Source organism: Sciurus carolinensis, chromosome 9, assembly GCF_902686445.1.
Source record: "Sciurus carolinensis chromosome 9, mSciCar1.2, whole genome shotgun sequence".
Classification (NCBI taxonomy): Eukaryota; Metazoa; Chordata; class Mammalia; order Rodentia; family Sciuridae; genus Sciurus; species Sciurus carolinensis.
The window spans coordinates 79,709,520-79,722,482 of record NC_062221.1 but is presented as its reverse complement, the minus strand read 5'-3'; the positions used below and the strand labels follow the sequence as shown (position 1 = coordinate 79,722,482).

The following is a 12,963-nucleotide window of genomic DNA, read 5'->3' as shown; positions in this document are numbered from 1 at the left end:
CCCAAAAACAGTAACCTATACATAATTGATAAATTAGATGGAAAATTCATACATCATGTTGCATGTAATGTATATGCCACAAATTTGTGTCAATGTGTAGGTGATATGTAATATAAATTTTTAAATGAAAAACACAACTTGGAGAAAATGTAATTAAAGGCATGTTAAATTTAAATCATTTATTCAGACAGTAGTTATTACAATTCAAGCAATTTAAATTAAATATTGAAGATTCTCCTGTGTCAGTCTCTTTCATATAATGCCTCTTCCTTCTTCCTTTCCGCAATATTTTTGTCTTATTACAAGAGTTTGAGGTCACAATTTGAACATGATCAGGTCTATCCTATAGTTAAGTCCCAGTACCCAGATCAACTCTGGTATATAGCATGCATTCAGTAATATTATTAAAATAAGGAGAAGTGATGGTAGGAAAAAGTCTTGTGTAAATCAAATGCCAGGACTTAATCCATTACTTCTCTCTTCAACTAGAAGTAAGTATTTCTAGTGTATCTGCCCTTGCAGGCGAGAATGAGAGTTAACTTAGGTGTATACTTTACTTGCTGCCTTTTTTAATGTCCAAGATTCTGTCCACCTATCTATGTTTACAAAGATCACCTTCTTCCTCTCTTAGATGAATTCCCTAAACTTGACAACATTAGGACTTGAACATAAAATGAGATCACTCTGGACCCGATGGTCATTCAGAGGTACACATGATGGAAGGAACAACTGAGATGACCCTGTTCTAATGGTAAGATCTCATCACTGTCCTACCTTCCTCCTATTCTTGGTAGCTCAACCTAACTGAGTATAACTATGGCATTTAGGTAAGATTAACTTTAGAGATAAAACTGACTCTAAGCTATGGGTTAAAGTATGTAATGTCTGTACAAATCATAATAAATTTTTTAAATGTGTTAAACTTTGTGGTGAATGACCTCCTCAGTTCTCAAAACAGAAGGCAGTTATTCTGAGAAGGACCATAAACACACCCTGAATGGAAAGGAATAAATCATGTGATCACCTAGGAAAGCATTCTAGGTAGCAGTGTAAGGAGTTAGTTTGAAGGCAGCAAGGAGAATAGTGAGCCTAGCACAGAGTAGAGAAGGGGGAAAATAATACTAGATGAAGTCAGTAGAGTAAGAGTGGAAACAGGAAAAGAAGACCATCTAGGCCTTTTAGGTTAGTGTAAGAACTTTGACTTTTCTCTAGGTGAGAAAAGAAGATGTTGGAGGTTTTAGCTTATATTTTAACAAAACAACGATTAGTGCTGTGCTGGGAATATACTGAAGGGGGCAAAGAGCAAAGATGGGTGACCAGTTTGGAAGCTCTTGGAGTTAACTAGGTAGGAGATAATCGGGCATGGGTCAGGGTGGTAGCAGTGGATGTGCCAAAAAAGTGTTAAATTTGGGATACATTTTGAAAGTAAAACCAGAATTGCTAACAAAGTGAATGTGGAGTGTAAGGGGGAAAAATCAAGAATTGCTCCCAAGTAGTTTGGCTGTGTCATTTGGGAGACTGGGATTACCAATTATTGTGATGAGAATGACTGTAAAAAAGACCAGGTCAGGGAAGAATGAGAGACTATCAGAACTCCTCTTTTGAATATTGTAAGTTGGAGGTGTGTATTACACAGCACGGTTTTTTAATCTATATTCCTCCCTCCTGCCCCAGGATTAAATCAAATTCTGAATCTTAGCCCAGACCAAGCGCTGGTCTAGAAGGCTAGATTCTAACTCCCATACTATAGTTCTTGGCTAAAGTCCTACTTCATGTGCACAGACCACCAGGAACCAGGATGATGCCAACAACCAGATCAGAGTATTGCCAGAAACCAGAGTCCTACTGCAACACCCCAGTCACCAGACCTGACTCCCTTTGATACTGATTTTGGCTTGATTTTCCTGGACTCAGAATTCTCTGTATTCCTCTATTATTTCCATTGCAGCTCTATAATGGAGTTGGTTCTCTTAACCTAATTCCTCCAAATTCTACTCCTTTCCCCCCACTAGTAGGTCTTACTGCTGTCCATGTTCTTTGACCTACTTGAAATTAGGGAAGAGTTTGATCACATGGGCCCAGGAAAAAAACAGCATGCAAACTATCTTTCTGAAGTTTTATATGCTTTAAAAGAATGGAATGAAAGAGGGGAAAAGATGATTAAATAAATTGTCAAGTAATTTTCCTAGTTATATATATTTCCAGTGGATTATCTATTTGACTTGCCACCCTTTGCATGACAAGACAATTTCGTTTTGCAAAGATTGTCCTAAGTTGCAAAAATTGTCCTGCCAAATGATTTCAAAATGATTCGCTGTCAAGTGAATTCCACAATGATTTAGGATTCAGATCCATGAAATATTACAAAATGAGTACCATGACATCTATTAATCCCTGAATTCCTCCAAAACTCTTCTGAGAATTGTGAAACATCCTTTATCCTCTGGTTTATTTCCAAAACTGAGGCTCCAATATTTAGAAAGCATTTTAAAGCATATTAGATACACAGCAACATATGGATCCCAGGCTTCTGGTTGTATATAATAAAGGTTTTATTATGGGGGAGTGAGTCTAGGAAACAGGAAATCTAAGGCCTAATGCAAGAATCAATCAAATATTAGCCAGCCAACATTAGTCCAGTTGCTGTGTTGGCTACCAGAAACTCCTGGGTTTTGTTTATTAATTTTTATATTGTGTTTATTCAAGAATTGAACTGTTTAATTACCAAACAACATGAGAAATAGCTAAGAGTATGTGAGTTACCACTACATTTCTGTTTTCTGTTGGTGCTTTATAAGATCTTTGGTTTTTACACAGGAATATCTTTCAGTTATTCAATTCATCAAACTGAAACCTGTTATCTCCCATTTCACCACTTATCAGTTTAAATTGCTTTAAGAAGAAACTTGTGAAATACGATGTTGTTATGGAACTTCCATGAAGCAAGAGTTTTGCTTTTATTTTGTAAGAAATCTCCAAACTTTAATGAGGCTTCCTGCATCTCTAGAGAAAAGCAGAGATAACACTCCCTCTCCTGAAAATGAGATGCTATTATTCCAACCACATTTCTCACCAGTTGTTTTTTCAAAAAATAAAAATAAAAAGTGTTTTTCTTAGTTATATGAATGTATGACAAGGGTTAACCATCCCTTAAACAACAAAAGAAATTGTGAAAATGAAAGACTTTGGAATCCACCAGAGCATCACACCACGTTACACCTTCACTTGAGAACCAAGGACTGTAGTCAGGGTTCAGTTTATGCCTGAGTAAAACCTTACTGCTTCACCTCAGATGGCTTATTTTAAAACAGACTTGTGTTATTGTTTGTTGTTGTTCTTTTTCTTCTTGCTTCTCCCCAACCCTAACATTTGTCCTGTCCCAGGGTAACCTATCATATTCTCTACCCCAAGTGTCATGCCCGCAAGGCTAAAGAAACTCTAAACCTGGGAACTGAAGCAAGGGTTCTCTCAAGAACTCCTGACAATATTTGAATCCCAGCCCTTGTATTCCTATTTTTAAACCTCTGCGTTCCCTCTGACAGAGAATCACAGCCTCTGGGACAGTTATCCCCTGTTTTTTTTTTTTTTTTTTTGGTTTTTTTTTGTTTGTTTGTTTTTTGTTATTTGCTGGCAAATTAAACTTTTTTTCCTTTTTTCTGAAAACTTTGTCCTCTTTATTAGATTGGCAATGGAGACAAGGACGTTCGTATCAGGACCACATAGCAAGGTAAGTCTTTCACCTCTGGAAACCGTTTGACATCCTCCTGCTGTAAGGTACTAGTCCGGGGCACAGTCGTTAAGGCAAGGGTGTTTGAGGAACCCAATCGCCTTGATCACCGGGTTCACTGCCCGCAGAAGCGGGAAAGGTCAGAGGAGACTACGATTCCCAGCAGGCGCCGCGCCAGCGGCATTCACGCACGCGCGGTCCAGACCGTGGGAAAAGGACTCTGCCGCGGGGCTTCAAGGAAAGGAACATGGCAGCGCCGGGCCTGCGGCTTGGAATGGAGAAGCTCTTTGAGATGCTGGCGGCAATGGGGCGCCAGAGCCGAGCTTACAGCAAGTCCCAGACTTTTGCTGAGGTACTGCGGCTGCCGAAGAGTCAGTTGACAAAGTTAGTGTACCCGCTGCAGGAACTCGAGCAGCACCTTGTCCCGGACACAAGGCCCCACCTTCACCTGAGGGTCTTCGACCCTAGCCTGGAGGACATCGCAAGGGCGGAGAGCGTTTTCGCTGCTTCGCAGCGGAACCGCATTGAGTATCTCAGCTCCGCGGTCCGGCTCGACCACGCCCCGGCCCTCTCTCGACCTGAGGTGAGGGCTCCAACTGCCCGGGTTTACCGGCCGCAAGGGGTTAGCGCTCAAACCACCCGAGCCCCACCTGCCGCAGCTTATGAAGAAGGCCAGCGGCGGGAATTCTACTACCACTAGTTTCACACGATCAGAAAAGTTTCCTGGGTTTGTGTGGAGGCATATTTTAGATAACCATATATATAGTTTTGCTGGGGATGTGGCTCAGTGGTAGACCAGTTGCCTGGCAGTTTTTGGCCCCAGCACCAGAAGTGGAGACGAAAAAATACATAGTTTTAATTATGATAATGAATACGGAAGACTTTAAGGGGTTTTGAAACATGAACTAAGAGTTCAAAAAGAAAATTCTGCCCTTTATTTATTTCCTAATTAATTGAAGTAGAAAAACATGCTGGGACAAATTACAAGTTAGGGAAGGAGACGTGATAGATCCATAAATGAGATGATCCTTATCAATATGTAATTTTCACCCTATCTAAATTTCTCATCTTCAGGAATAATTATCTATAGATAGCAATAAAGAGATTTTTAAACTTCCATTAGTGAAATTTCAGAGTGTACATTTTATGCATGTTCTACAATTTAATAATATATTTTGTTTTGAGTTTGCTAAAAGGCGGCTCAAATCTCCTTTGCCCTGTAAATGGAACATTGGCCTGAAATTTTTCTTCTGAATTATGAAGAACTCCTAAAATTAATGGACTTTTGTATACTATTGTTTGTTATTCAGTTTTGTTTGTATATTAGCATTGGGTTTAATCAGTCAAGCATTTGAAACTTATGCAAGACTCATATCATTCATTTTGAGGACTAACAGTTTTGTAGAATATATGGCATCTCTGGCCCCTGTCCACTAAATGCCTCCCAGTTGTACTGATAACCAAAAATGCCCTTACACATTTCCAAAGTGTCCTCCAAGGAGCAGTTTTGACCTCATTTAGAATAAGTTGAAGTTGTCTACCCTTTAATACCATTAAAAAGCAAAACCATGTGTACTAATGGTGATTAACAAGACTATTCTGTTGCTTCCCACAAAACAAAGGAGAAAATCTTGGAACCAAAAAGATCAAGGGAAAAAAAAAAAACCTGGAATACCCTGGTGTTACAATATACTATGGAAATTCTTAAGAAAATATGCTTCCAAGCATGTAGGTGTACTTTAGATTGAAATAACATTTTTGTTACTTCAGAAAGCTTTGCAAACATGTAATGCTTAATAAAACATGCAGATATTCTTGAGTAGCATAGTGAAATTAAAGGTACAGGTTCTGGATATAAATGTCCTGATTTCAAATCCCAGATCCTTCACTCTCACTGTATAATTTGGGGCTAGTTAACTATTTTCTCATCTACAAAATGGGAGATGATTATATAATCCATTCCATAGGTATGTTGTAAAAAAAAAAAAAAAAAAAAAGAAAAGAAAAGAAAGTTGAACTGGGGATGGTGGTGTATATGCGCCTGTAATCCCAGCAATTGTGGAGGCTGAAGCAGGAGGATCCCAAAGCCAGCCTTGGAATAATTGAGGCGCTAAGCAACTCAGTGAGACCCTGTCTAAATAAAAAATACATTATAGGACTGGGGATGTGGCTCAGTGGTTGAATGACCCTGAGTTCAATCCCCAGTACACCCCCCGCCAAAAAAAAAGAAAGAAAAGATTGTTGAAGGCTTAGAATAGTACTTAGCACCTTGAAATAGTTCATAAATATTAGCCATGTGTTAGAATTTGAGATCTGACCACACAGAAACCACTTTTTATGTGCCTTGACAAGACTGAATAGTTTCGTTTCATGAGGGGTATAACATTTAATTAATAAACTAGTACTCAGTTCTCTTAGTGCTCAATTATCTTTTTTTTCTTGTGTAAGGTATGTTTTATAGGCAGAAGCAATGTTGGAAAATCATCCCTAATAAAGGCGTTATTCTCCCTGGCCCCAGAGGTTGAAGTTAGAGTCTCCAAAAAACCGGTATGTTGATACTTTAAATATATCTGGACTACCTCTCAAATTGAGTAAAATGAGTAATAAATATTGGAAGATAAAAGAAATAATTTGGTAAGTGCCTAGAGAAAAAGAATTTTTCAAACAGTTAAAGCAGGACATTTCATTCATCCTGTGTATTTCTCCAAAAAAAAGCAAGTATGACTGACTGAATTTTAGTAGTCTTGCCAGTACCTTGAGGAAAGCTTTCTTTGTCCATATCATCCAAAGAGTTAACAAAGTCTTTTATTAGAATTGTACTGTTTCCTTCTAAATAATGATCATCTAGTTCCATATTGATTTTAGGGGAAATAGCTTTAATGGGTTTTTGTTTGTTTTGTTTTGTTTTGTTTTGTTGTTTTCCTTTTTCTTCCGGCAGTCTTTTATACCTTACTAATTTTCTCTCTCCACATGCGCACACACTCATTCTTACACATTTACCTGTCAGGCATATTGTGTTTTTCCAAGACCAAACCATATGCTTCTTAACCCAGCCATCCTACTATAATAACTTTCTGTCATTTTCCAGTTCCTCCTTTGCCTTAATAAAGCATAATCTACCAATATCTAAGATGACATTTATAGTGTCAAATCATCCCCAGGTCCCCATACCTTAATATCAATCCATGGCAAAACCACTGGCTCCAATGCTCACTGCTCCCTGATCCTTGCATTAAGTTGGAGCCCTTCCATGAGACTTAACTAGTCTTTTGCTCGCCATTTCTTCATGTAGTTGATTCTCTGGATTTATCACTAATAATTCTTTCCTTAACCTTTCCATCCTCACTCCTACCCTGCCTTACCATATAAACTGACTAAACTATAACTTCTAGGTAGGGTGAATCCCCTTCCAATGTAAGAGGACCATGGATGACATTTATTCTTTACATTGTCAACCTCAGTCTTGTCAGGTCATATAATTCTAAAATCATTTTCTAATGGACAGATAAGCCTACTGAAAGTTTAATCACCATTAAGAAGACTTTGATAATATTTTTTCTACAATCAGAACAATTGACTAAATTGTCTTTTCTTTTTATGATTAATAAATTTCCATGGACACAAAAGAATAAACCACTTATTATCTTTTTCCATCAATTTTAGCTGTGCAAATATTTTAAAATTATAGTGTTGTACATGATTTTAAAAAGGTTTAATGAGAGCACTAAAACTCACATAATAAAACATAAAAACATCTTGACTATAGGGGAGCAATAATCTAGGGGTAAGAAACTTATCAGGTTTTGTATGTAGATGTTAAAAAAGCCTATTATGACTATGGCAATCACACAGTTTGAAACAGAGTGATGTTTTCCATGGAGAGTGAAATAGGCAAGACTCCATAACATTTTGCCTGTATTTTTCCGTATGTCTTATATGGAATCTAAAGTTCTTAAGTAATACAGAATCTATTTTCAGAAAAATGAATTAGAAGGAGAAAGTAGTATGAGCCAAGCTTATATTCAACCATTTCCCTTCTGTCATTTTCGTGTGTCATAGAGTACCTGGGATTGTATACAGGGCTTTTAATAAATATTTGACAGTTGAATAGAAAACATTGCAACACATGAAATATATAAAAGACATTTTAAGTCAGCTTTTATTTTTTCATTTATTAGGGACATACAAAGAAAATGAATTTTTTCAAAGTTGGAAAGTATTTTACAGTGGTGGACATGCCAGGTTATGGCTATAGAGCACCAGAAGATTTTGTTGACATGGTAGAGGCCTATCTAAAAGAACGAAGGAAGTAAGGAAATTTATTTTCTTATTTTTATCAGTGGAGTATTCTACACATGATCAGTATTTCATTTTTATCAAATGACTTAATTTAGAAGGTCCATTTTTTATTCTCATAATGTTCTATAATATAATATTTAGGAAAATGGTGTGTTTTGGCTTCTGACTGTAGGTGATTGTAATCTTAATTTCAAGTGTTTTCCTAAATTGGAAACTCTAGAGTACTTCAGTAGTTTGTTCATTTTTTTAAACCAAACTCCTAACTAATTTCTGAAAATGAAAATTGTTGGTTAATGTGATATTTATCAGATTTAAATAAACTTCAGTAAATTGATTATTTTTAAAATACCTCAGCTTTATCCTCTGAAAATGTTATCTTTACCTATATGTCTCTATAGGTAGTCAAGTGACAGTTCTGTTTCAAGAATTGCACAATATAGAGAAAAATAATATTAAATTTCTGAACTATAAAAATTTGTTCAGGACTGGGGATGTAGCTCAGTGGTAGAGTGCTTGCTGAACATGCTAGAGGCTCTGGTTTTGATCCCTAGGCCCACCAATTTAAAAACAAAAGTGTTGGTAACTGTATTAGTTTTGTAACTTTACATAGAAACTAAGGTGAAATATTTACAAAAGAAAATGCAAAATATCATGTGTCTGATTTCTGTTATCTGTTAGTCTTAAAATAATATTTAAAAGGTTAAATACTTGTGATAACATATAGTAAAATTGTGTTTTTTTTTTCCCCCACTAAAGTTTAAGGGACTTAACTCATCAGAACAAAAATCCCAGTCAGACTTAGGTTTAATACATGCTTATTGAAATAAATTAATATTTAGCAAACTAAGTATTGGAAGTAAACAGCTTTGAGACCTATTAGATTATAGGATGAACTTCCTGGTGAATTTAGAATTCCTTTTGCCTAAAGAAATTTTTAAATTTTGGATCAAAAATACTTAAAGGGAAATTCCTTAGTATAGTAAGGGTGGGTAGGAGAGATGAATGAATATATCTTATATTGCCATTAATCTTCTTTTCTACATTCTTACAGCTTGAAGAGAACATTTTTATTAGTGGATAGTGCCGTTGGAATTACAAAAACAGACAATATTGCTGTAGAAATGTGTGAAGAATTTGCATTACCTTATGTGGTAAGTGTTTCTTTTGACTCATGGTTGCAGTTAGAAACATCAGTTCTGTTTCGTGTGATCTGTGCAAACACTTTTTAATGAATGAATAGGTCTTACCTTCTCAAAATACAAAGAAGTGCCTTTATGTTGGTACTTTATGTTGAGTGGCACTTTTTTCCTTCTCTCAGTTTTAAGTTTTTAAAATTATAATCAAAGTAAAAGTATTTTAAGCTGTTCACTTAGTGTTCCTTAGTGCTTTCATTTTCCATTTTTTTTAATGGAAATATAAACTGTTGCCTAAAACATGTTAATAGCTCTTTAACAGCAGCTTGGCAGATAATACTTACCAAATATAAATAGAAGTACAACTGAAAAATTTGTGAACCTATTTTGGAATTTAAAAATCATTTCAAGAACATAGCAGGCTCCAGCACATACAAGTGTTATTTTTATATTCTTAAAGAAACAATTTCTTCTGGGAATATCTTACTAGCACTCTTTCTGTCAGCTGACCTAGAATAAAATACAGATTAGTAGTCTGGCATCTACATTAATTTTATTTTCTTATATTTCTAGATAAAATAGCATTGTTAAAGTTCCCTTATAAAGACAAGTAAAGAACTTAATGACTATAGTTCAGTTTCTACTAATTTTCAGAAAACCACTAAAATATAACAATGGAGTTTAAATCTAATCACGTTAATAGCCACTTTTTTGGGGTAGTGGGTACCCGGGATTGAACTCTGGGGCACTGATCACTGAGCCACATCTCCAGCCCTTTTTTTTTTTTTTGTGGTAGTGGGTGGTTCTTGGGGATTGAACTCAGGGGCACTCAGCCACTGAGCCACATCCCCAGCCCTATTTTGTATTTTATTTAGAAATAGGGTCTCACTGAGTTGCTTAGCATCTTGCTTTTGCTGAGGCTGGCTTTGAACTCAGGATCCACCTTGCCTCAGCTAATAGCCACTTTTTTTGTCTTCTTTAGGATTGTGAAAATCTTGGGGTTTGTAAAAGTTCTGTGAATCACACTAACTTAGAAGGCATCAAAAGATGATAGTCTACATAGTAAAAATGCTTAAGTATTGTGAAACTGGTTTTATTAATTAATAGTATTCATAATTTAGTAACATAAGTACCAGTTTATAAAATCCATGTATTTTCCTCAGCTTTAACTGAGGGAAATATCTCATGTTAAATATCAATACATCCCGAGTTCAGTCCCCAGTACTACCAAAACAAAAGAAAGACCATACACACGCACACACATTTTTATACACGTATGTATATTCACATATATGCACACATATATTTCAGCACATTTTGCCCTTGTGAGGAAAGACTCCTATTTGAAGTGATTCACAGGTCATTAGCAACCATATACTTTTTGCTTCTCACTTCTCCTGCCATTAGCACTTTCATGGTAGAAGGCATAAATGATTCATCAGGAAATTTAATTTTATAGAAATTCCTCCAAGAAAACCTGATGGATCAGTGTTTTACATCTTAATTGATGCATCCATTAAATTTAAACATCCATTCTTTGATCTTTCTTCAGTATGTAGATGTATTTGGACAAGTAAAATTCTTGATTTACCTGAGTTGTAACTACTATAGTAGATAAAATCTACAAATAGCCCAATTTCAAATTTTTCTTTTAGAATATTACTTATAAGGTTGGATCATTTTAGAACTCAAAATGATCATAAGTTCACAGTTTTATGTACATCAACCTAATATTCATTTATATATATTTTATCACAAGATATATTGTGATCATTTGAAACAGCTGATGGCAGTTAAAAATAGGTTCCAGGATCCTTCTTATTAATCTTAAATCCAAGATATGGAGGCTCTGTGTAATTGAAACACTATTCAATAATAGACACATCATGTACATTTTATATGTTACATACATTAACTCATTTCATTTTTAGAGCAACTTCTTTCGGGTTATTTTTATTTTGTAGATGAGGAAATGAGTACAGAGAGATCAAGAAATCTGCATGGGTCACTTAGTTGTAACTGAAAAATTGTAGTTAAAGTGTATATAACTGCATATTAAGAAGTATTTTATTTCTAATGCTTAAAATTTTATTTTCTTATAGATGGTATTAACAAAAGTTGACAAGCCTTCCAAAGGACATCTTTTAAAACAAGTACTTGAGATCCAGAAATTTGTCAACACTCAAACACAAGGATGTTTCCCTCAGCTATTTCCTGTAAGGTAAAAGTTGAATTGTTCTAATAACTTTATGTATTAAAAACCTTTAATATTGTCAGTGTTTCTTAAATTGAGGTATCACTTAAAATTTGAAAGACTATATACTTAGCCATGATTTGTTGGTACAGTCTTTTAGTACTTCTGGTGTTTTTTTGTTTGTTTTTTGTTTCTTTCCTTCTGTTCTTCTCACTGGATCTTTCTTCAAGGTATTTCATTTTCTTTCTGTCTCAGCCTAGCTCGGCCCTAGACCATGGCGGAAATGAAAACTTGACTTTTTAAAAATAGCCACAATAAAGAACTCTTTCTTAATTTGAAAGAGAAACAACTATGTTTATAATAAAAAGCCCAGTCAGGCTATGAGGAATTAAATTTTTCCTTTTACATTTTTCCTTTAAAAGGACATATAGGAAGAAAAAATGCTTCATATGAGTTCAGATTAAATAGTGGTAGCAGACAGAATGGATTATTTCCCGAGCTGGTAATTTCTAAGATGTTATGATGTGGTTTCGTGACAAAGCATGGGTTTGTAATTTCTTCATGTATCTTGGGTACAGTAAGTAACATGTTCTGTGGCAGAGATAGAGCACCACTCCTCTGAGATTTCCTTACTCTGACTTCTTTGTGGAAGGCACTATGCTAGTTGCTACGAGAAAATAATGAAACCAGATAAAACCTAGATATCCAAAAGCAGCCTTTTAGGTCCTGCCAATCTAGATCAGATTTAAATTATGAATATGCCTATCAGAACCTTTCTTCCTTCATCCCTACAAAATGCTGTTCTTTTTTGACTTACATTCTGCTATCTATCCTGTTTGTCTGTCCCACATACATATTGGAAATTCCTAGAGATTGGAGAGAAATCTTAATTCTTAGAGCTGTGAGCATTGTCATAAAAATAGCTATTTATTTTAACTATGTAATAAGAAGGAAGTGAAACTTCAGCTAAAAAGATCACTTGAACATAAGATTAGTACATCATGGTTAAACAAAATCATTTGTTGAAAAATATTATTTAGTTGATATAAGTTGAGTTTGAATTAACCACAGTGTAACTGGAGAAAATTGGGATTTTTTTTTTTAGGCTACATCAAGTGGAGTTATGGTGTTCAAAACAATGCATTGATCAAGCAATAGTCCCATACTCCTGCAGGCTCTGCCTCTAGACCATTCCTGTCAGACCATGGCTTGACATTAAGAACTATTAGGGCTGTCTGAAAACAGCTGGTCTTGAAGGGAGGCTATTGAGCATTCAGAATACTTCATTGATTCTCATAGTAAACATGCCTGTTTCACAGACAAGGTTATAAATCAGAGAAATTGAGAACTGCAGAGAGTTATATGCTGTAAGACCACTCTGGTCTTGCAGAATATAGTTCCTCTACTTCTTGGTTACTGCTTTTAAAGCAGCTTATTTCATTTCCTCAGTCTCTTCTCTCTCTGGTAAAAAATGTGATGCCAGAATGTGATTGCCATACACGTGAGGCACATAATAATGTTTAGTTTCCTTTCTCACCAGTTGTCAGTCCGGGGATGGCAGGGTCAGGCCTGTGACCCAGATTATCAGTCAGATTCCTAGTACTTTTAGG

General features: G+C 35.7%; 1 protein-coding gene across 3 annotated transcripts in view; it reads left to right on the top strand.

Annotated features, from left to right (window-relative positions):
- Nucleotides 1-3,959: 3,959 nt before the first annotated feature.
- Nucleotides 3,960-12,963, top strand: part of Gtpbp8 (GTP binding protein 8 (putative)) — a 42,295-nt gene continuing 33,291 nt past the window's right edge. For 2 of the 3 annotated variants that reach the window (XM_047563644.1, XM_047563643.1), the window contains exons 1-5: nucleotides 3,960-4,310; nucleotides 6,176-6,274; nucleotides 7,906-8,036; nucleotides 9,078-9,177; nucleotides 11,262-11,380. In XM_047563644.1, coding sequence (XP_047419600.1) covers nucleotides 3,975-4,310; nucleotides 6,176-6,274; nucleotides 7,906-8,036; nucleotides 9,078-9,177; nucleotides 11,262-11,380 — 785 coding nt within the window. In that variant the 5' untranslated portion in view covers nucleotides 3,960-3,974. The remainder of the gene's footprint in view (nucleotides 4,311-6,175; nucleotides 6,275-7,905; nucleotides 8,037-9,077; nucleotides 9,178-11,261; nucleotides 11,381-12,963) is intronic. The other variant, XM_047563645.1, reaches the window with a different exon arrangement.